Source organism: Loxodonta africana, chromosome 4 (assembly GCF_030014295.1).
Source record: "Loxodonta africana isolate mLoxAfr1 chromosome 4, mLoxAfr1.hap2, whole genome shotgun sequence".
Lineage (NCBI taxonomy): Eukaryota > Metazoa > Chordata > Mammalia > Proboscidea > Elephantidae > Loxodonta > Loxodonta africana.
Window position 1 is genome coordinate 151,345,850 of NC_087345.1, and position 25,756 is coordinate 151,371,605.

Consider the following 25,756-nt stretch of genomic DNA (forward strand, 5'->3'; position numbering starts at 1 on the left):
TCCTGAATTTAGAAAAAGTTTCTTATCAATGAAAATATTTTCATATAATTTTATTTCTAGGTATATTCTTAAATGGAAACCCTGGTGGTGCAGTGGTTAAGTGCTATGGCTGCTAAACACGAGGTCGGCAATTCGGATCTGCCAGGTGCTCCTTGGAAACTCTTAGGGGCAGTTCTACTCTTGTCCTACAGGGTTGCTATTCAGAATCGACTCGACAGCAGTGGTGGGTTTTTATATTCTTAAAACTCTCAAATTAATTCTTAACTCTTAAAAAGTTTGATGGGTCTTTCATAATAAAAGGTGATTGCTCGTGAGAAAAGACATTCTGTTATAATTCCCATTTTTCAAAAGACTAAGCACACTCTTCATTATACTATTAGTGATAAAATGTTACAGATGGTTCCAGAAATATGTTTAATTTTAAAACTCAGTGGGGCACTGAAATCTAATTAATGTTTCTGTTAAATGTGACTTTAGAGAAGGCCAAGCTGTGAAAAATTAAGATTGATCTAAGTTGCCATTTGGTATTTTTTTGTTCTTCTGCACTTCCTCCTTGACTTCTTCAAAGCAAAATCCCTTTCTCTACCAAGAGGAAAACACCAAACAATTCAAGCCAACCCTAGAGAATAATAAAATACACTTTGCCAGGAATAACCCTGCTGAGATCCGGCAGGTCTCTTGCTATCTTTCATATTTATGACTATGAATTACACACAATTCACTTTAGGAAGTAGTTATTCTTTTTTTTTTTTTAAGGCACACTTTTGTATTTTAATGTTTATCATATACACAGATTATTTTAAATGCTACACATTCTCACACTGCAATCAATGGCAAAACATACACTCACACCAGCACACAAGTATGCTTTTCTTTCCTCTACAGTAGGAAGAAGGAAAAATGATACACCTTGGAAAAAGCTCCCAGGTTGTAGGTTTTTAAAATCATATATCAGTAATTCAAGCTAGTTTACATTTTAACTCCATAATGCCGTCAGTTCAACTACAGTAGACTTGAATGCATGTGAAAGTCTTTTTTCCCTCACTCATAAATCTATACATACTTACTTATGCTTGAACAAGGTCCACCAATTATTAATATTTTGCCAAATTTCATCTATTTATATCATATCCTCTCCCTCTTTCTTTTGCAGATCTGTTAGAAAGTCAGAGACATCTTGAACACTTTATCCCTAAATGTTTTAAGTATGTATCACCGACAAACAAATACACATTCTCCTACATAACCACGGTACCACTATTACATCCAAGAAATTTATAATTGCTGCATTATCACCTAATAAACAATCCAATACCAAATCCCTGACCTGTCCCAAAAATGTTCTTTATAGTTGTTTTCCTTTGGGTAAAGGGGAGAAATTGAGGACCCAATCAAGGACCATGCATTGTATTTATCGGCATGTCTCTTCAGTTTCCTTCAATCTAGAACAGCCTGCTTGCCTTCTCTGCCTTTCAAGACATTGACATTTTTGAAGCTACACTATCTGTTTTTTTCTGATTTGTTTCCTCAAGATAAGACTCAGGTTAGATTTTGGCTGGAAGGTCACACAGGTGATGTTGTGCCTTTCCCACTGCATCACATAATTTTAATTTATACTATTATCAATGATGCTAAAGTTTGACCAATTGGTTGTGGTGGTTTTTGTCCCATTTCTCCAACACTAACAGAGAAATTCTTTCTTGTAACTAGTAAGTAATCTGTGTAGTATATTCTTCGAGACTGTGTGGACATTCTGTTCCTTAACAGCTCTACCCAAAGGTATTACTATCCAGTGATAATCCTTGCCTAAATCACTTATAACTTTGATGATACTAAAATGGTGATTTTTTTTCTTATCATTCCTTCTATATTATTAACTGGTATTTATCTATTAAAAGCTCTTCCTTTTACCCCTCCCCATTTTTTAATATCACTCTGGTCTGGTGGTACAATGGTTAAGAACTCGGCTGCTGACCAAAAGGGCTGGCAGTTCGAATCTACCAGCCACTCCTTGGAAACCCTATGGGGCAGTTCTACTCTGTCCTATAGGGTCTCGATGAATCAGAATTGACTCAATGGCACCAGGTTTTGGCTTTTGGTATGGTCTAAAGGATTATTCATCTAATATGTTATAATTCATTACCATCGTTATTCTTTTTGAAGTTCAAATTGTTCCAAACTTGGCCAGACTGCCTCCTATCTAATTGAAAATTTCTCCCTGTCAAGTAGGTTCTTTTGACATGCCCTATTAGTCTTTGACCACTTCCTTGCTTTCTCTAGGCTCACCGTATACTTATCCTACCTCAGACCTGGAATCAGTTATTTCTTGAAGAAATGGTGGTTCTTTTTAATAGGGAATGGTAATCAAAAACTAGGATCTGGGTACTGGATATGTTCATCAATGCAATTTTTTAAACAGCATAAGAAAATTCAACTCCTCTGAGAATGTCAGAATAACATATATCAAAAGGAAAATTATGCAGAGGTCTTAACTGCCATTTTATATTCCCTTTGTTATGTCCCCATTTCCTCTTCTATGAAAATGATACATTGCTGTGTACTTTTCTTCCCATGAGCTGTTTTCAGGGAAGAACTAAACTTCTCTTTAAAGTTTGCAATATGGTACCCTACTATGTTAAATTTATATTGCCTGTGAGTCAGGAGTGACCTTTCCTTCTGGGGCAAGGAGGGTGTAAGGATTAAAGCTGGGGTCAATATCTTCTTTTTACTTCTCAACACAGTCCAGTGATCTGAGATAATGGTTTTTAATCCTGTGCAGGATCAGCTGAAGAGTAAGTACTCAGCAGCTGTTTGCTGAATCATCCACATAATATTAGCTTGTGTTTAATCTGGTCCAAGGCTCCTCCCATTATAACACAGTTAATAATTCAGATAGTAAAGGCTAAACACGGTGCATGGATGGATATTAAACAGCCTTCTCTTCTAGAATTAGAAATCTTAGAACTTTGGTCAAATTCAAGTCTGCAGATTTTTTTGTCTCTCCTGTTTGAATATTAAGATACATGACTGAGGGTGAAGCTGAACAGTCCTGCATGCCTAAGCCTTACCAGCAGAGGTCAGGAGAGGACAAAAAGTACAAGGAGGAAAGAGTTGTTTTAAGAATGACGTAGGGTTTTTTTTTTTGTTTTTTTTTTTTGTTACCTTGACATTGAAAATTGTCATATACTTTGAGTAAGATATCAAACCACATGAAATTAAGATATAGTTTTTAAAGGTACAAATAGGCCCCAACATTCCATACCCCCATGCAAAATATTGCACTACATAAAATAGCTGCAGCTATGAAAATTCAGTTTTATATATCCTTTCCTCCTTATTAAAAACATCAATAAGCCTGAAGAAACAATATAATCCATTAATATTGTTCTCTGCAGAGTAAATAAAATAAGTATATTTGCTTATTTGTGTAAGTACCTGTTTGAGGGAATCCAAAGCACTTTGCAAACACTGACATTAATCCTCTTATGAGCGACAACGTACTGCTATCCTTATTTTAAATTGAATCCTGTTACAGAAATTTCTTTAGGTGAAATAGTACAGTGGCAAAGCTGAAACGAAAGCCATGATTTCTTGACTATATATTAGCGTATGAGTCTTCCCATGGTGGGAGTAAGTGGATGCTTCAAGTGTGTGCTCTGTAAAGATTAATAAATACTTGAAAACTTCAACATGGCTATCATTTCCATTGATTTTATTCAATTAAGAAATATATGTAGAATTTTTCCCTAGAAGTGGCAGAGCTTGGCCACTAGGACTAGGCAGTTGCTGTAGAAAACATGAACTTCACTCAAACGAGAAGAATTAGGGGAAATCCTAATAAGCTAAAAAGTGTCTAGGCTCAGACGGCTTTGCATGTGTCTAAGTTTTCACTCTACTTTAAAGAGGCCAACATTATAAAAGGCAGGTCATGCAGTATAAGTGCAGTTTATATATGTATAAAAGGCATTCTGGAACCCAAACAGCAGCCTCAGAACCCTGTCCCTCCTCCAAAAAAGACTGACAAATAAATGTACAATTACATTTTATGTTAAAATAAAACTTCACAGTATGTACAGATCTCTTTTTTAAGTGATTACCCATTATACTCAACATTAGTGTAGACAACCATAATTCGACTTATTTATAAGTCAAATTCCATTGGGTAAAACGTCTTTTAGTATATAGGCAAATCTCTTAAAAAAATAAAATTTAAAAACAGAAAAAACCTCCCTCAAGCATGCATCCTCTACTAGGTTTTCTTGTATTTCTTCTTTTCTTCACTCTCTCATTTCTTGAATCATCTACATCACTGGTTCACAAACTTTTGGACTTTCTGGCCCAGGAAATCACAAAAGGGAGGGGGGCATTGGAGAAAGAAATCAATACTGAGTTGCTAGATTTTTATTTTGCCAAATATGGGTATCTTTTGCTAAAAGATACTTTCCAACTCTTTTCTTCTTAATTTCTCATATAAAGGAGATGTTATAACATTTGGATAATCTGTGCCAGTTCTTTAAATTCAATATACTTAATGCTATAAATATACTGTTATTACATGTAGTCACTCACTCAGCCAACAATTACAGAGCATATACTATGTGCTAAGCACTGGCCTAGGCGGTAGGGAAACAGCAGTGAATCAAACCAAACCAAACCCACTGCCGTCGAGTCGATTTCGACTCATAGCAACCCTATACGACAGAGTAGAACTGCCCCATAGAGTTTCCAAGGAGCACCTGGTGTATTTGAACTGCCGACCTTTTGGTTAGCAGCCGTAGCACTTAACCACTACGCCACCAGGGTTTCCGCGGTGAACAAAGCAGAGGAAAACCCCACTGTCACAGAGATTACATTCTCGTGGGAGAAAGAGACAAAATAAATAAGTAAAATATACAGCATGTAAAAGAGTGTTAAGTATTGAAGAGAAATTAAAGGAGGATAGCATGTGTGTGTGGGAGGGGGAGCAGCTCACAATTTTAAATATGATTCTGAGAGAGGGTCTTATTCTGAAGGTGACATTTGAGTAAATACCTAAAGGAAATGAGGGACTGAGTCTTGTCACTATCAGGAGGGAAGAGCATCCCAGGAGAGGAAGCAGCCAGTGCAAAAGACCTAAAAAAGAGAATATGGCCAGAATGCTCAAGAAACAGAAAGGAGGCCAGTGAGTGAGCAACGGAGGTTAGTAGGAGAGATCAGAGAGGTAAGACAAGTCAGGTAATTCAGGGACTTGTAGGTCATTCTAAGGACTTTCTCCTTGACTCTGGATAAGATGGGGAGTCAGTCTAATGTTCTGACCAGAGAGTGACAAGATTTGACTTTGTTTTAACGTGGTTATTCTGGCTATTTTGCTGAGAACAGACAGACTCCCAGGAGGAAGGAGAGCAATTACAGAAGCAAGAGGATAGGAGTTCCTAGAAGAGAGATTACAGTGGACCAGGGTGGCAGACGTGGAGATGGTAATAAGTCATCAGATTCTAAACACATTTTGAAGCTAGAGCTCACAGGATTTGCGGAAAGATGAGATGTGGGGTATGAAGGAAAAAAGTCAAAGATAACACAGAAGTTTTTGGACCGAACAACCGGAAGAGTAGAGTTTCCATTTACCGAGATGGGGAAGTTTGTTAACGGAATGGATTTGAAGAGAGTGACAGAAGCTCCATATATATTTAGACATCTAAGTGTATATACAAGTCAGGCATCTAAGTATAGACATTGAAATGTATACATCCAAGGCTATACAGGTCTGGGATTTAGGGTACCAAGTCACTAGCACAGTCGGTATTTAAAGCCATCAGAGAGTAAGCTTCAAAAAAGCAGAATGTCTTATTTATTAAAATATTCCAGGAAGTACCTAGTCCAGTGCTTGATACAAAGTTGCTACTCAATAAAATAGCTACTAAAAGAAAGAAATTCCTTTGTAAAAACATGGAGGTTAGGGTACCAAGAAAGAACCAGGCAGCCACAAGAGAATTCAACTGCAGAAGTCTATATAGGAATCTCTGTATTTGTAAAACAAAATCCTCACAACTGGACCAATGAGCAACATCACGATAAACAGAGAAAAGACTGAAGTTGTCAAGAATTTCATTTTACTTGAATCCATAATCAGCGCCCATGGAAGCAGCAGTCAAGAAATCAAATGACAAACTGCATTGGGCAAATCTGCTGCAAAAGACCTCTTCACTTTAAAGTGTTGAAAAGCAAAGATGACACTTTGAGGACTAAGGTGTACCCAACCCAAGCCACTGTATTTTCAATCACTTCATATACATGCAAAAGTTGGACAATGAATGAATACGGAAGATCAAAGAATTGATACACTTGAATGATGGTGCTGGGGAAGAATATTGAATACACCATGGATTGCCAGAAGAATGAACAAATCTGTCTTGGAAGAAGCAGAGCCAGAATACTCCTTAGAAGCAAGGATGGCAAGACTTCGTCTCATACACTTGGGACATGTTATCAGAAGAGACGAGTCCCAGGAGAAGGGCATCATGCTTGATAAAGCAGAGGGTCAGCAAAAAAGAGGAAGACCCTCAAGGAGATGAACTGACACAGTGGCTGCAACAATGGGCTCAAACACTGCAACAATTGTGAGGACACTGCAGGACCGGTCGGTGTTTCATTCTGTTGTACATACGGTCACTATGAATGGGAACCAACTCAACAGTACCTCACAACAACAACAATATATGTAAAACAGCAATTTTGGCTATATCTTAAGGTTATGCCACAGTTTTTATTTTCAAAACAACAAGAAGTGTGTTTAGGAAGATTTTTAAAAATAATTTTCAGATCCAAATTTCAAATTCAGTTCCATTATCTGAAAACTGCTATTCCACCTCCCTCCACACAAGCATGCACAAACTCCTGATAATAATCCCAATAGACAGACTCATTTTCATTCTGCAGCACGTAGTTAGATAACAGAAAAAATGGCGGGAAGGGGGAATGCTGGATGAGAGATTCTGACCAATTTTAAGACAGTTAATCTCTAATTCTCATGCATACTCAGGTGTAGAACCAGCTTCCTAGTGAAGTATAATGCGGAAAGGTGAAATATTGGGTTTAAAAAAAAAAAAAAAAAAGGTTGGCAGGTTCTTAAAATGCTAATATACTTATTTGACTCCCGAAAACATTTTTGTGGTTGCTGTTCGTGGAAAGTTTATTGAAATCTCATGGAACAGCTGTATTCCAAAAGCTGTTGGCCTGAAATAGTGTTTTATTAGCCAGAAATGTGCATGAGAATCACTTGTGAGGTTTTTAAAATATATACATACCTAGGCCCCTGCCCCAGAGTTTCTGATTTAACGAACTGTGGTGGGTTCCCAGCCACCGTGCTTTAAAAAGGTTCTACATTGCGAAGGCTCCTAGATTGAGAATTACCAGTCTAGAACGCAAGTCTCTCTGTTAATTGCTACCTTTCCTTATTTTCAAGATCTCCTAAGATTATTTCATCATAAATTTATTTTCTTAGATTGATATAACCAAAGTCAAATCCTAATAATGATAGCTTCATTAACATATAATATGGCACTCGAAGTCACAGAGGTGGTAATTCTTATTCCTCTATAAAGGTATTCACCAGGAACTATAAATAAAAGACTTACCCGTTCCACAGCTGCATTATGGTATGGGAGCTCCTCCTCACTGCAGAGGAAAAATAGCATATGTGAGATAGTTTTAAGTTGAAATCATAGTGAACTTGTTCTTATAATTAATGTGATACATAATCATTTATCATCAGAAGAGTTACGTAAGTGTCCATTCCACTGAGTTCGGTATAGAACAATCAGCTATTTTATAACCACAATGCATCCGATCTTCAAATCTAGACTGTACCCCCAAATACAGTAGCCACTAGCTACATGTGGCTACTTAATTTTAAATGTAAATTAAGATTTAATAGAATTTAAAATTCAGTTCCTCAGTCTCACTAGCCCCATTTGAAGTACACAATAGCCATACAGCTACTATATTGAACAGTGCAGGTATAGAATATTTCCATCCTCGTGGAAAGTTCTATTGGACAGCACTCCTCTCAACCAGTTTAGGAGTCAGTAAACTTCTTCTATAAAGAGTCAGACAGTAAATACTTTAGGATTTGTGAGCTATACAGTCTCTGTCGACACTACTCAATTCTGTGTTGTAAGCAGCCACAGGTGACATGCAAATTGGGCATGATTGTGTTCCCATAAAACTCTTCATAAAAAACACAGAGCTGGTCCTACTTGGCCTGCAGGCCATAATTTCTCAACTTCTGAAATCATCACCTCCACTCTCTGGCTCAAACTATGACCTATATAGTAAATGTCTGCTTAAAAACTTAGCATAGGAAAATAAAACTGTCTCCAACAAATTTATGAATTAAAAAGAAAACTTCAACTTTTATTTTTTATAATAAGGAGAGCTTCATTGTCAAAATTTCAATGGTGGCGATTTTTAAAAATATAGAATAGAAGATCAAATTCATTCTTCTAATACAGTACATTTTGTGATATCATCTCTGATATAAAATATTCTGAGACTCTTATACTACCTGTCAGTAATATAATAACAACACGCTATCCATTAATAAGATGGCACAGAAGCAGGCAGTATTTCATTCTGTTCTACATAGGGTCACTATGAGTCAGAATTGACTCGACTGGCACCTAACAACAATAACAACAATCCATTAACAAAGTTGTGTGCTTTGATTTACTATCAAAGTAGTATTACTGTAATGTTTTGGCAACAATATGCACGTATTGTTGCCCTAGTTTAAGGGCAAATAATACAACTTTTAAAAACATGACAAACCAGTATTCAAGACTGCAGTATTTTTAAAGGCACTCTTGCTACTCTACAGAGTTCTTAGGCGAACCACTAAGCTATAGCAATGGAACTGACAAAACAATGTAACACTCAAACGAGATCTTAGGCAGTCCGAACTCCTCTTTTCACAAATACGAAAACTAACCTTTTCACTGAGTCACAGAAAATGGTGCTTAATATAGTGGCGTTCAGCACTATCTAACCCAGTGGGTTCAAATTAGATAGGCCAGATCTTCAGACTGTTCAGAAGTGTATGAAGAAAACAGTTGAAGGTTTAGAAACCAATTCTTAAGAAAAAAGAAACTTTGAGGATTAAATATAGAAGACTTCAGACTGTATAGACGGACGGTGGAGCAAGAATATGGTTGTTCTTCTATTGGGATTTTCTTACATTATTTCCTCATAACCAAAACCTTTTATACAGGATCTGCTACGTACACAACACCAATCTCCAGAGAACTTTTCCTCCTCCTCAAAGCTCTGCATTGTCATACATTAATTTTCATAACCTTCCAAGGAAAAAGTCAGGAGAATGCCCTCTTCATCAACAGCTACATGCAATGTTCAAAACACACATGTAGAGCACTACACCACTATCAGGCACAGTGTCTGGGACACTGCAAGAGCTCCGTAAACATTGCTGAATGAACGTCTGAATGGAAGGATGGCTACACGCCTGCATGCATGTATGTATCTTTACCTAGCCATCTAAACATCCTTCAAGTAGAAGAAAGGAAGCACCAAAACCTGGGTGAGCGTGGAGCATTCCTCTAGGTCAGCAAACCATAACGCACTGGCCAAACCTGGCACACGGGTTGTTCTTGTAAAGTTTTACTGGAACACAGTCACACTCATTCACTCATGCATCGTCTATGGTTGTTTTCAAGAAACCCTAATGGTGTAGTGGCTAAATGCTATGGCTGCTAACCAAAAGCTTGGCAGTTCAAATCCACCAGGCGCTCCTTGGAAACTCTATGGGGCTGTTCTACTCTGACCTATATAAGGTCGTTCTGAGTTGGAATTGACTCGACGGCAAGGGGTTTTGGTTTTGGATGGTTGTTTTCATGTTACAACAGTAGAGTTGAGTAGTTGTGACACAAAGCCAAAATATTTAATATCTGGCTATTTATAGAAAATGTCTGCCAAATACTACTTTAGAGACCAAAAGCTTGTTCCTCAAGGGAAAAGGGTACCTAAAGCCTGCTTAAAGAAAACACCAAGCTGTCAGCGAGTAGCTCCACTTTATAAAAATACAGTAAGTAAAAAACAAAGAAAAAAATAGCCATCCTGGAAAGAGAGAGTGCTTAACTGGATATATTTTTACATCTGCTATTAAACTTTTTTTTAAAAGAGTTACTAATTGAGAGTATAAGCCAAACCAAACTTTATGCCGTCGAGTCGATTCCGACAGTGCCTGTAATTTCTCAACAGGCAGGTAGAGTATTTCTGTAACTGCTGAGATACACTCATTGGAAACTTAAAGCTTGTTGAAATCAGTTAAAGTTTAATATACTGACTAAATTTCATGTTTGTTTTTATAGTAAATTTTATATAAGTTTAGATTTACTCTCAACAAACTTTATAGGATGGGTAGAAAGTGTTCTCAAACCCTTCAATCTTAATAGGCATTCTTTAAAAACAAAAGCTCTCATGTATTCATATAGTCATAGTACACTACAGATGGTCTGCTGAATTTTACAAATACACACATTCTGATAAAATAGTTGAAAATCTTAACCTTGGTATTAATTTTTTCTTCTCTATTTTCAGTATCATTTCCTTCTAATCAATTAGTAACTCGTGACCTAAAAAGCATTATCATTTTCTAAACATCAAGAATTCTTTGTTGAGCAGACTAGCAATGACTACTTGTCATAAGCATGTTTAAAGTTTAAATGTTAAAAATGTTTAAAGTTCTCTAACTTCTTAAGTAAGATCTATTTCTCTGTTCTCCAAATAGAACTCCATCACAGGCACACAGACTGGGGAAAGCTACCCACTTCTGAGTACGAAACAAAGACATTGCTGTTCCATCATCAAGCCAATGTTATTTAGCAACAGCTTTAATATTTACTGTGAAATGTGTAATAAAGTCAAGTTAGTCCTATGCTAGCTGGGGTTGGGGGATCACATTTTCATATACCAGAACAAGTAATTTAAGTTACTAAAAATTATAGTTAGATAGGGTTGCTCTGAGTCGGAATTGACTCGACGGCAAGAGGTTTGGTTTTTTTATAAGCTCAGCGATGTTTAGAGCAGGCTACAAAGTTGTTGTTTCTTTGTTATTGTTGTTGCCATTTTATTGTCACTGACACAATCTAATTTCACTGCAGAACCAATGAACAATTAGGAAGAACTAAGACAGCAGAAAGATAAGCTCTTTCGGTTGAGGTATGACAGGGAGTGGAATCGAAATGCCTAGGCCAAAAGACTTTATTCAACAGCACAAAAAAATCCAGTCTACAGTGACTAGCAATGAACACCACCACCAGCAATCTCTGGAGAAAGTGTTTTATTTAAATTAGGCATTGTAATAAAAATCAATGATTTTGGTGAAATTTAATAAACCCTAACATCGTATTAAAATCCATTTCCATGCTTCATTATTTTCATTTGTGTTGCCTGCTTTAGGACTGCATCCTGGAGTAAATAAAATTTTAAAAATCAGTGCAATAATATAAGAACTGGTACCAATCTACTTCATTCTCAAAAAAGTGGTGATTATTTCAAACAGTATCCTCTTTAGGTACTCTTTTTTCTCTCTTTTTTCTTTTTAGGCACTTCAAAGCATTTATTCTGAATTTTTCTTATTAATTATACAGGAAGAACAGTACCAGGCAGCACAGCATACTGGTTAAAAACAGAGACTCATCCGACTCCTTAGGCCCAGATCCCAGATCTGACACTCACTGTCAGGACATCATGGGCAAGTTGCTTGACCTCTCTGCTTCAGTTTCATTATCTAAAAACAGGAGATTAAAAAATAGTACCTACCCCAGAGAGTTTCTGAGAGGAATAAATGAGTTAATCTATGCAAAGGCTTTAAAACAATGCCTGGCACACACTAAGTACTCAATAAATATTAACTAGTGTCATCAAGATAAGTTACTGACTGACTTCTTTTCCCACTAAGGCCAAATGGACTTCAGCAGAGAGGGTAGAAAACAAACATGAAATAACTGACTGCAATTTTTAAGATTACCAAATACAGACTAAAATATTAAGCCAGACTTCTTATTACTAAGGTCCAGCTCATGTTGTTTCAAACAATGAGAAAAGAGAATTAGGTAATTACTAGAGCCTTTTGTAATACAAAAGGTTTTCATATGTATTTTGTACTATAGCGGACCACTTTATGATAAAATATTATCTATTACAATGATTCACTACCATCAGACACACTTGGGGAGTCTAAAATGAGCTGAGCTCTATCCTACCTTTTGAATCAAAATCTAAGATAGGACCCAGAAATCGTTTAAACACAACAACTTCCCAGCTTATTCTAATGTGAAGGTAACTTTGGGAGCCACTGTCCTTGACAATTCTAAATGCTCAAATTGTCCTTTAAAACTTCAGTCACAAACTCCCAGATACGGGCATTAACCCACACAAACATGCAATCACCTCCTGTGATATTTGTGGTCATGCTTTATTTACTTTAAAAAGTATGAAAGTGGGGATAATTTTAAAACACTAATTTAATAGTAGTTAAAGATTGCTTTACTAGTCTCTCTTGAGAACTTTTAGATATGCTAAATGGCATGAGATATAACACCTTATATTTATCCAGAAATTTATAAAGTATTCTCACATTCTACTTTTTCAAAGCCTCAAATATACAGTAATGTATGTAGAACAGTTATTGATTCCTCTTTTACAAATGATGCATGATATGGTTAACTGCCTAGAGGCCAGAAAAGCCACAAGAAGAGCACAAACTCTCCAAGTCCCAAAACTGTTTGTTTGTTTGCTTGCTTGTCTGACCCTCAGTAAAACACGATACAGCAAAACAGTTCCTAAATGCAAAATAACTGAGCAGAAGTAGAAAACAAAGTCTGAGTGCTGTAAGTCACTGCTGTGAACTGTGTAAGAAATTGTGTTTTTCCCTCAGAATTTAATCATATATAAATAAAATTCCCAGCTTTTTCCTATTTATAATAAATAAAACTGAAAAAGAATACATGTAAATGAGACAAGTTACTCCCTAAATCGGGAACCTGATTAAACACTGCCAAAACCACATGGACTGATTCACATGATTAGCAGGATATTTTTAAGAGTGAAAAACACTTTAACCACTTTATTTTGTAGCGGTCTAAGATCTCTATCAGCTCTTTATATAACATACTTGGGATAAATGGAATTAATTTTGAGAAGCAATAACATGGACACATTCACAACTATAAGGAAAAGCAATGGTATTTTTTCTGGTTGCTCATTTTTAGGCTGCATAACGCTAAAGTTCTAATTGCTAATTATTTTTAAAATACATTTATATAAAATAAATGTTTTATAATTATTTTTAAAATACAAACTGTTATTCATTCACATTTAATTCTGCTAAATTATTAATACAAATCATTTACTGCATTAATGTTCTTACCAAAATACTAAAGATTATATTCTTAGCTCTAGCTCAATTTCAATCACAGACATTAAAAACACCAGGAATTTAATAACCAAAAAGCACATTGCAGGACCACTCCTCAAATCTTATTCGTACCAATTCTTTTGAAAATAAGAACGATCAAGATAATAAGTGACCATAAAAACATGATAATCAAAAAAGGTGGCTTTCAATCTATGTGACTTACTGTAAAAAGCCAAATCTATCCGTGACTTTGTAAACAAGGTAATCAGCATCTTCCCAAGGTTCAATCTCTGCACCTTCTCGTCCCTAAAATAGGGACAAAAGAAGGTGTTACTGGGAGCTTATAAAACTGAATATTTTTTTTTTTTTAATAAAAAGACGAGAAAAAAGAGCTATTTTACATTTTATTAATAATAAGAGCTGGGGAAAAGGCCTTATCAACCTGACTTAACATCCTTTTTTCTTTAAGCTAATTTTGGCAATATCATTGTTTCCTTAGTTATGAACTATGGAAGATACTGTATGTCAGCAACAACTGACAGCTGAGGTTTCCAGTGAGAAGCTGTGGTGCAGTAAATTACTTAATATGGCCCTTCTAGCTTTTTGACTCCCGTAAAATGATTTAGTGGGAATATGCAAATAAGGTGTTTGTAGCCCACCAAGGAGATTGGACAGCCTGCTAAGAATGCAAATAAGGTGCATTGAACCCCTGTGGGGGTGAAAACATGCAAATAAGGTATATGAAACCCTAACAAGGGGATTGGTCAGTTTTGCCATCTCGCTAGGCTTAAAAAGAGGGACAATCTCAGAGTGAGAGGGAGACCTCACTACCACCAAGTGAGAAGAGCCAGGAGTGGAGCATGCCCTTTGGAACCGGGATCCCTGCGCTGAAAACCTCCTAGACGCAGGAAACAGAGAGAGAAAGAGCTGTAACACCAGAGGTAGTACATGGTGAGAAGCAGCAGCAGAGAACCAGCAGCAACAGAATCAGGAGACTGGCACAAGATGGTGCAGTGCGCTTTCCAGTCCATGAAGCAAGGTAGCTACTATAGGTGTGCTGACCCACAGAATGAGAGAACTGAGCATCTTCAGGCAAGAGGCTTGATGGTGGAGTGGGGTGCCTCCAGGCACTTACTGGCAGAGCTAAAAGCTTTGCGAAACTTGCCAAAGCAGGACAGAGGTCAGGCTGAGAGGCTGAGAGACAGAGAGGCCTGCCTGTGGACCCAGCTGAGAACCTGTCCTGACTGAAGAACTGTATTCTGAGTCATTCCTGATACTGAATTGTAGCCTGTTACTTCCCTAATAAACTCTGTAACTGTGAGTATGGCCTGTGAGCTCTGTGTGGCCAATGTAATGAATTATTTCACCCAGCAGAAGGGTAGAGAGTGCCATGGAGGGATGGCTGGTATCAGAACTGCTAAAATGGTTGCAGAGAGGCGGTATGTCTGATCTCTGCCTCATGAGATTCAGCCTTGGGCTGCTGATCTTGATTCTCCTCCCCTCTGTGAAGTTAGAGGAGGTCTGACGCCCCAACACTGCCATTTTTACAGAAGACAGAACAATGGGAGGCAAAGAAAACAAAGCTATTAAAAATAACATGCATTTTAAATAAATAAGATCCCATAAATATTTAAAGAGTTCACCTACAAATCATGAATTATAAAGTTTGCATGCAAATAAAGCAACTCAAGTATGAACTGCCAAACTTAAAAATTTTAAAGTGAACAAGTCTTAGAAAAAAATATATTTCTGGCCTTTTCATCCAAACTTTTCAGAACAGTAGGCTTATACATATACCCTGTCTCTCTACTTCTTTACTTCACAGTCACATCAGCCCTAAAACTACATTCTTGCCAAAGTCAAAAGTGTCCTTCCAGTTGTTAAATCCTGTGGACACTATTCGTCTCTTCCCTCCAGTTGCTGCTGAGTTGACTCCAACTCACGGCGGCCCCATGTGTGTCAGAGTGGGACTGTGCTCCACAGGGTTTTCAATGGCTGGTTTTTTGGAAGTAGATCACCAGGGCTTTCTTCCAAAGTGCCTATAGGTGAGCTTGAGCCTCCAACCTCTTTGTTCGTTAGTCTAGTGCACCAACTGTTTGCACTACCCAGGGGCTCTGGACAGTATCCAGTCTTTACCTAACGGATTGTGTAGATGCACTTATTAGTGTTACCCATTCCTATTCCTTGACTTCCATGATACCATCCTCTCTATGTTCTCCTCCTACCTCTCCAGCTGTTCTTTTGAAGGCTTTTTCATGGACACCTCTTAACTGTGGGTGGGCCTGGTGTTTCTGCCCTCAGCTGTGCTCATTCTAGGTACTCAATTACTTTTTTTTTTTTAACATTTTATTGTGGTTTTGGTGGAAGTTTACAGAGCAAATTAGTTTCCCATTCAACAATTTATACACATTTTGTTTCGATACTCATCTACTCTTGAAGCTTTTAACTAACAGTGGTTTGTATAGAAATCCTGAATGTAGCTGTCTACATAAAAATTACTCAGGCTTCAGAATCAAATATCCAACTGCCTTGCAGACACCTCCATCTGAGTATATTTTATAATTATCTGCTCACATGTTCTCCTGCATGTAGACTGAGCAACTTGTGGACAAAAATTGCTGTAATTCATTTCTATGTTGTGACTCTCAACTTCCTAGTATGATGCCTAGACCTGATCAGTAAGTGTTAATTGATGTATGCAAGCATAAATCTATTTGTTTTAAATTAGTTAAGCAGTTAAATAAGTTAATTAGGTTTCTTATTACCCTAAAACCTAATCACAGTAATGGGAAACTGCATCTGATGTTCCAAACAACCAACTTAAAAACAAATTCTTGGAATATAACCGTTAAGTTGTTAAGCCTGTATGCTTCGCTGGAAGCAGGGCACAATCCAGATGGCTTTCTATAGTTTCATGCTCATGTTACTCTCACAAATGATAAAAAAAAAAAAAAATACATTGAATATAAAATTACATGCAAGTAATACAAATACATAACATTTCTAAATTACTGCTACTACTCATTATAGACCTCAGGAGACAGAGTAATAAATAGAGACATATAAATTGTCAACAATTGTGATTTTCTAGCATATAAAAAATCAGATTCCATAACTAACATAAGCATAAAATGATAATGAAAGTTATACATAAATGTGTAAATTCAAACTTTCAGATCTATGTTAAATTTATAACCGCATATATAAATTATATATAAGGTGGATATTTAACTCTGTATACATGCTTATTCGAATATCGTATTGAGTACCTAGTGTGAATCAGGAACTGTTCTAGGTATTTAGGATACAGAGTACAGCAAACAAAAGAAATTCCTGCCCTCAGAGAATTTACATTCTTAGGAGGGAAAACATAATAAACAAAATAAGTAACATATATAGTATTTGAGATGCAGATAAGTGTTCCGGTGAAAAATAAAGCAGGGGAAATGGATACAGAGTGCAGGAGGTGGGTGAGGGAGGCGGGGGCAGGGGGATTAAACAGGTCAGAGAAGATCTCACTAAGAAAGTGGCGTCTGAGTAAAGATCTGAAAGAGCTAAGGCAATGAGACATGAGCATATCCAGAATACAAACGTTCTAAGCAGCAGAAACAGCAACAGCAAGCCCTGAGGCAGTATGGCTGTATGGAGGAACAGCAAAAGACCAGTGGCTTGAGCAGAGGAAAGAATTAGGAGGGAAGTCAGAAGAAAAAAATGACTTCAGTGTTCACATGCAGTCAACAAACTGCTTCTGAAATCTAAGCTCTCCAAAAAGCAAATCCATTTCTATTTATGTGTTTTTTTTCTAAGAAAACTTACTCAAAATAGAAATACTCACTCTGTCATATTTAGCAACTATTTCAGCTCGTTCCTGGGCAAGTTTGAGTGCTACATCCTGGTCTGAATCTGTGGAAAGATCAAATTTAGATGAACTGTTATTCAAAGAATCATAAACCAAAAAGACTGAACCTGTTGTCATTGAATTGATTCCAACTCATAGTGACCCTACAGGACAAAGTAGAACTGCCCCACAGGGTTTCTAAGAAGTAGCTGGTAGATCTGAACTGCCATCTTTTGGTTAGCAGCCTAGCTCTTAACCACTGCCCCACCAGGATTCCTTCAGAGCATTATATGGTTAATTAATTATAAAACTAAAACAAGACAAATACAAATAAAAGAATAAATTAATATCGTCTAAAATGACAAACCTGCAAAAACCAAATAGAAAAGTTAAATGGGTAATATTTGCAACTACAATTTTGGAATATCAACATATTTATCATTTCAATATTATATAAGATATTTAAAAGAAAACATTAAGGGGATATGATAAATTACATCCTTCAAGAATCAATTTTGGACCTAATATCATAGAGATGGGTATTGAAGTAGAAACTGAAGCTGAAACCTCAATCCAAATGTTTAGATAAAACTCACTTGGGTAGAAGACGAGAAGAACATTCAAGAAGACTTTTAAACACTTAAGTAATTTGTCCACAAAATAAACTTGTGCAAGATATACTGCAAGAGTTAAAATATATTATTTATACATATATATATATAATTTATCTTACAGAACGAAAACAATTATGTCTTAATTTAGCATTTGAGGTTCCCTTTATCTAATGCCTCAACTACTGCAATAATCTCCTATCTGATTTTACTCTTGCCCTGCCCCCTTGTTCCTTATTACTGCCATATCTTTCAAAAACACAAATCTGACACTGAAAAATAGAGACCATAACATGAAATTATGTGGATCTGACTCATATCTGAAGTAAATAAAAGGTCAATACCAAACTGCATAAAAGGCACCTCTGATCAATAAGAAAAAGACAAGAATTTCAGTAGAAATGCCCTTGCTCATGTGCAAAGGTCAAGAAACACACAAGAGTAACAAAAGCAGCAACAACTATATTTGTGTTCTTACTAAGCTCCTGGCAGACAGATGGTACCAGGCAGCAGATATGGTACTTTACATGCAATTATCATCTCTAATTCTTATAACAACACTTTAAGGAAGTTATCATTATTAAACCTATTACACACACATACACACACACAAAAAAATGAGGTTTAGAGATTTTAAACAACTTGTCTAAGGTCACAATGCTAGTAAATGGCAGAGCTAGGATTCAAATTCAGGCAGTTTTGACTCCATAGCCAATAATTTTAACCACTACTTCATACAAATGATTACTAAAGGTATTTAAAAGGACTTCCATTTAAATATGGCAGAAAGAGCACAATTTTATATGCATTCCTCCTAACATTCTACTAAACTAGTAATATTGCTGCTGTTGAGTCAATTCAGACAAGTTACGCCCATGCGTGCCAGAGTAGAACTGTGTAAAGCCATAAGGTTTTCAGTGGGTCATTTTTCGGAAGTAGGTTGCCAGGCCTTTCCTCCAGGCTGCTGCTGAGTGGACTCCAATCTCCAATCTTGGATAGCAGCCAAGTGCCTTAAACATTTGCACCACCCAGGGAGTACAAATTGACAATAAAAGGATTCTCTAAAAAGGCATAAATCCACAAAGACAAGCAGAGAGAGGAAGACAGGAAGAAAGACAGACAAGAGACAGACAGGCAGACTGAGAAAACAGACAAAGAACTTTGGAAGCTGGAAAGATTTAGACCAGAGAAAGCTGAACAAACACTAAGTCAACAGTCAGAAAAGTGAGAAACAACCTAATTTACACTGTAACACTTCCCAATCCCTAAAGGCCAGCAGATGGTGGTTCCCTAGGAAAGGTAACACAGTTGCTATCGAGTCGATTCCTATGTATAGCACCCCTATAGGACAGAGTAGAACTGCCCCATAGGACTTCCAAGGAGCAGCTGGTGGATTCGAACTGCCGACCTTTGGTTAGCAGCCAAACTCTTAACCGCTGCACCACTGGAGCTCCTTAAAAAGTCAATTCCCTGAGAGTTGAATGGACACACTACATGGGTGTAGCAGAGGTGGGTGCAGGACATAGAACCAACTCCTCATGCCTAAAACTGATAAATGAGGAAGTGGCAATACAATCATGTTAGCTAGCACTATGGAAGCAAACTGAAAAACAGTCAGTGGATAGTGGACAGTGGTAACTTCTACGGAGTGAACATAAAGGAGGGAGGAGTGTGCAAGTCTGATACTTTTCAAAAGAAAGTCTTACAGATTCCTGCATCTTTAAACCAAAAACAGCTTTGATAAAACTAAAATCTAATCTTAAAAACAAAGACATGAGATAAAAAGAAAAAAAAAACCTCATTAGTAACTGAAGAAATGCAAGTTTTAAAAGATTATTTTGCATTTATCAAACTGACCAAAAAAAATGCGTTGGTATTATTCAATGCTTGCAGTTCCTTACACTATGGGTAAACAAAAATTTACATCTTTCTGAAAAGCAATTTGATAATATGCATCAAAAAATCTTAAAAATAGGCAAATCCTTTCTACCTCTAAGGATTTATGCCAATGAGATAGTCAAACAGGTGCAAGGTTGTTTATAATAGGAAAAGAAGAATTTTTTTTTTTTTTTAATTTAAAGGTTATTACAAAAAAAATGTTTTATGTTACTGTTTTCCTTATTTAGACTGTAAGACGCCAGTATGCCATTCTCTGGAGGAAGTGAAAAAATAAGTGTGTGAATAAATAAATAGAATGGTTCAAAAAATGACAAAAATTACAGTTCTAATTTTCACAATGAAGTAATGCAAACAGAAGTCTGAAATAACAAACTCAATTACATACATAGTAATTATCCTATTTTAGACTTACAAGCCTTTATCAATTCCTTTTTCTCTTGTTTGCCCAGCTTTGAAAAATTACACTCACACTTTTGCCAATGGGATTGGAAATGCAAATTAACAGAAGTGAAACACAAATTAGGCAACTTGTCTATTAATTATACTCCATTTCCATTATCAGAGCTGTTAAGTATGAATTGTATGGTGATTAGGCCAAATTCAGTTAATGAGTGCTTTCTTCTAATGTATTTTATATCAGTTCCTTATTCCTGCTGCTGGTCCAACTTAAGAGATGACAGAAGTTGAAAAGTGTAAAGACAAGAACTGGAAACAGTACGGAGTTGAGAAGTAAAGGTGCAAAGTATCCCAGGTAAACTTCATTAGGGCAAATTATAAAATAAAAGCTTTACACAGATTGTCTTAATCTGGAAATTTCCAGGAAGACAAAACCTAACAATATAATAGAGGCTATCTTGCTGAGTTGTATGAAATTGTATGCTAATTTCACAGGGGAAATATGACACACTTTAACATGCTCGGAACAGCTGACTCTAAACCAAATACGTGAGTTCTAAATCTCCAAATTCCTTTAGAAATTTCTTATCCTTGAATTTCCTGTGGTAAAAATTTTTATATTAACGAACGTATTCTAAAAAAAGAGTGGCTTTAAAGTCAAAATAATTTTACAAAATACAGCCAAACCTGCTTCTTAAAAGAGACTAAGTGGGAAATACCAATTTTTCCCAACACTGAAGTTACAGACATTATTTAATAATCTGCATTTTGAGGCAGTTATCTATAGACTAAGAATCAGTAGCCTGTGCAGGATTCACTATCATTAAAGTACGTTTCATACTTTCTGATCTGTAGTTGAGAAGTTTATTAAGAACTAAACTAGAATATTTCTTTTGGTTTCATTCTGATTGCTTATTTAGAAATTCCATTGAAAGAATGAAGAGTATCCCCTAAATCATTGACCACACACAACATCAACAGCTGTCGTATGTCTGTGTGCAAGCGTGCACTACGTTCCAGGCACCTACTAAACAATGACAGCTGTGTTAGTTGGTACTTACATCACATGTCAGCATCAAATAAAAATTTAATCAGGGCAGTTTCCTATCTGTTCACAATACAGCTTCATATTGCATGATAAATCCATAACTAATAAATGTTTGTTTGGAAAAATCCGTTTTGAAATACAATACCATTTATTAACAACATAGCTGTTATAATAAACATAGCTAAAGAAAAAGTTCCTATTATTAATAATAAAATCATGAGGAGAAATATACGGACCAACTAGTTTAAATCTTTTCAGCCCTCTTCCTTCATCAAAACCTTTGTTTTTGTTTTTTAATACATTGTTCAGGATTTCGAAGTGTAAGAGGCATACTTTAAACAGTAAGGACCAGAAAATGTTTGCATCAAACAGTCAAGTACACAGGAAAACATCTCTGGACACAAATTTATGGAAGAAAATGACAACTATAGAATTTCAGGAAGCATTTTAAAAATTGACAACATTTTAGGAAGACCTCTAATTCAATTTAGCCCCCCAAGAACTTTTAAAAAGTGTCAAGTATCTTTCTGAATTACATCTTTTAAAAAGCAGGTATTGTGTGTTAGTATCATTAAGTTAACCCCAAACTGTAATGAACAATTCATACAAAGCTATTAAATTTTAAATTCAATCCAATAAAACAAAATTGATGGCAGATAATTTTTCCCAGTGTATATTTTGATGGATGTGTATTAAATACATAAATTAGGAATTTCATTTTAAAAAGTACTTTACCCTTTTTTAGATAATCAGTCTGGCCTTGGGAATTAACAGCCGCTTCAGTCCTCATAGAGTCAATTTATCTACTCCAAGATTTCATTGTTATTTTATACTTTGTGAGCACACCAAGAGTGTTACATGGTACCTCACACATTCTGCAACTAACTGAAACAAAGAAAAGAAGAAGGCAAGCTCTACTTTAAACTATTTCTGAGACAAATACAAGAAAGAAAAAGTTTGAGATGTATTCTGTCTTCTTCTAAAAGGGGGGAAAAAAGACCTTGCTGTAGTTACACAGACTATAAATATTCAAACAAAGATGATATTTGTTGAGGGTAAAAACATGGCTTTCAGGCCAGATCCCAAGTATGAACCACACCAGCCTACACCCAGCATTCCATCTGATAACAAACAGGGGCTTTACACAAGCAGCTTCATAACATGCCTTAATCTTGTGCTTTCAAATATGCCATGTTCTCAATACTTTTAATACTTTAGTACTAAGAAGCGACAAAGAAAAATTTTATTTAAAACGTTGAACTAAAGCTAAAGTAAGACTGCATCTCCCTTCAAATACATTTCATAACCTAATATTATTTTTAATAATAAACTTTAATGTGAAAACTTCAGTCCCTGTTTCAGATACCATAAGCAAATGCATGCTAATGAAACAGCTTTGGAAATTTTTAACATACACATACAAGTGAAACAAATGTCTCATAAAAAAAATATGTATCACTACTGCAGGATGGCACTCTGAAATTTTCTATTCTATTCCATTCATTCTTTCTTCCCTTTATTGCTTTTTTTCTTTTAAATGGGTAAAAAAAAAAAAAAAAAAACACCCCGCTGCCGTCGAGTCAATTCCGAGTCATAGCGAACCCACAGAACAGAGGAGAACTGCCCCATAGAGTTTCCAAGGAGCACCTGGAGGATTCGAACTGGTGACCTCTTGGTTAGCAGCTGTAGCACTTAACCACTACGCCACCAGGGTTTCCTTTAAATGGGTAGAGACCTGCAATTTGGAAATCACTGTGCAAAAGTAACAGCCCTGTCAGAGGCATGCCTGTGATCATTTATTACACTTAACTGGGCACAAATGAATGAAGTTTATCCTCAGCTTAAACAAGTTGTAACATTTGACATAAGGAAAAGATTTCAGAAGCCTAAAGAGAAGGAAGCCAAGTCACAGACCAAAGACTGAAAATCAGACTGGCATCAGACTTCTAACCAGTCAGAAGATAATGAAGCACTATTTTTAAAGTTCTCAGAAAAAAATTCATCATGAATTTAGAATTCTATACCAAGCCAAACTGTCAATTAAGCATGAGGAAAAAATAAAAACATTTTTAGGTATCACAGGGTGTGGTGGGCTGAATAATACTGCCCCCCCCCGCCCCCCGCAAACCGCACCCTAATCTCTGGAACACGCGAGTGTTACTGTATGTGGCAAAATGGACCTGCAGACATAATTAAATTAAAGATCTTGAGAAAAATGTGCTGGATTATCCAGGTGAGCTTACTGTTCTCACATGGATCCTTATAAGAGGGAGGCAAGAAAGTCAAAGGAGGAAGTAGAAGACACAAGGAACAGGTTGGAGTGGTACAAGGAAGTGGCCACTAGCCAAGGAATGCAGGTGGCTTCCAGCAGCTGGGAAAGGCAAGGAAATGGATTCTCCCTGAAAACCTCCAGAAGGAACCAATCCTGCCTACCCCTTGCCTTCAGCCCAGTGAAACTGATTTTGGACTTTTGGCTTCTAGAATTCTAAGAGAATAAATTTAGGTTGTTTTAAGCCACCAAGTTAATTTGTCAGAACAACAAGAGAAAACTAACATATAAGGATTCAAAATTTACTACCTCTGCAATGTTTCTTTAAAAAAAAAAACAAACACTAAGTCTATACTACAGAGAAACAAAACAACAGTAAAAATAATTGAAAAGAGAGGCAGACACAGGATCTGTGAAATCACCAAAGTAACCCAGAAGGTCAAAATTAGACATTTCCGTATGCCAACTGTTTAAGGAGCCTAGAAAGCAATCAGTCAACATTAGAATAGAAAATTCAAGGTGTTTTCAAGAAGAACGTGAATTCCAGGCAACATATAAACTCACTGCTCTCAAGTCGATTCCAACTCAAAGCGACCCTAGAGGACAGAGGGGTTTCCAAGGCTGTAGTCCTCACTGGAGCCCTGGTGGTGCAGTGGTTAAGAGCTCAGCTGCTAACCAAAAGGTCAGGAGTTCGAATCCACTAGCTGTTCCTTGGAAACTGCCACACCTTCCCCCCCCCCGCCCCCACCCCAGACCTGGTGGGTTCAAATTGCTGACCTTTCAGTTAGCAGCCAAGCACTTAACCACTGCAACAGGGCTCCTAAGGCAAGATGTAGATCATGCATATTATCAGTGAGACAGTAGAAGTTATATACAAAAGACACCAAAAGGGGAGAGGGGTTAGAAACCTCATGCCAAGCAAAGCACAGTCCATTTTAAACATGAAGTACAAAGGGGTATGACTGTGAATAATTGATGGCATGTGAGAGAAGTGAATTCATTGACCTTGACACTTTCGACATTAAGATTGTATTTCCTTTTCGAAAATATTCTTTGATGGTTACAAGAGTGGGGAGGGAGGGAGGAAGGGAGAGGGATTTTCACTAATTAGATAGTCGGTTAGAACTATTTTAGGTGAAGGGAAAGACAACATACAATACAGGAGAGGTCAGCATAACCGGACTAAACCAAAAGCAAAGGAATTTCCTTAAGCTGAACACTTCGAAGGCCAGCGTAGCAGGGGCGGGGGTTTGGGGACCATGGTTTCAGGGGATATCTAAGTCAACTGGCATTGTAAAATCTATTAAGAAAACATTCTGCATCCCACTTTGGAGAGTGGCGTCTGGGGTCTTAAACGCTAGGGAGCGGCCATCTAAGATGCATCAACAGGTCTCAACCCACCTGGAGTAAAGGAGAATGATGAACACCAAAGACACAAGGTAATTATGAGCCCAAGAAACAGAAAGGGCCACATAAACCAGAGACTACATCAGCCTGAGACCAGAAGAACTAGATGGTGCCCAGCTACAACTGATGACTGCCCTGACAGGGAGCACAACAGAGGGAGCAGGAGAGCAGTGGGATGCAGACCCCAAATTCTTGTAAAAAGACCAGACTTAATGCTCTGACTGAGACCAGAAGGATGCCAGAGATCATGGTCCTCAGACCTTCTGTTTGGCCAAGGCAGGAACCATTCCCAAAGCCAAGTCTTCAGACAGGGATTGGACTGGACTACGGGATAGAAAATGACACTGGTGAAGAGTGAACATCCTAGATCAAGTAGACACATGAGACTATGTGGGAATCTCCTGTCTGGAGGGGAGATGAGAGGGTAGAGGGGGTCAGAAGCTAGCCGAATGGACATGAAAACAGAGAGTGGAGGGAAGGAGAGTGGTGTCTCATTAGAGGAAGAGCAACTAGGGGTATATAGCAAGGTGTACATAAGTTTTTCTATCAGAGACTGACTTGGTTTGTAAACTTTCACTTAAAGCACGCACACACACACACACACAAAGATTATACTTCCTTCTCTACATACCTCATCACAGTATTTGGGCCTGAAGTAAATGATATTTACATTATTATGACTATGTAAGAATTTTATTGGTTTTTCATTTTCAGAATCAATTCTAGCCAAAATGTCCAAAATGAAACTCTGATATTTATGCCTACCCAAGCCCATTTCAATCCTAAACTCCTCCTCCTAGAAGCAACCATTGTTAACTATCAAAAATATTCTCTGTACTGTACAAGAATCTGCACGTATGCATGCATGCACACACAT

General features: G+C 37.0%; 1 protein-coding gene across 7 annotated transcripts in view; it reads right to left on the minus strand.

Annotated features, from left to right (window-relative positions):
- The window catches only part of USP6NL (USP6 N-terminal like), a 189,213-nt gene that overhangs the window by 62,471 nt on the left and 100,986 nt on the right, over window positions 1-25,756 (minus strand). For 6 of the 7 annotated variants that reach the window (XM_064284851.1, XM_023548922.2, XM_064284850.1 and 3 more), the window contains 3 exons: window positions 17,247-17,314; window positions 13,635-13,717; window positions 7,614-7,653 (listed from right to left, as the gene is read on the minus strand). In XM_064284851.1, coding sequence (XP_064140921.1) covers window positions 7,614-7,653; window positions 13,635-13,717; window positions 17,247-17,314 — 191 coding nt within the window. Of the gene's footprint in view, window positions 1-7,613; window positions 7,654-13,634; window positions 13,718-17,246; window positions 17,315-21,938; window positions 22,604-25,756 lie in introns of those variants that run through there. The other variant, XM_064284854.1, reaches the window with a different exon arrangement.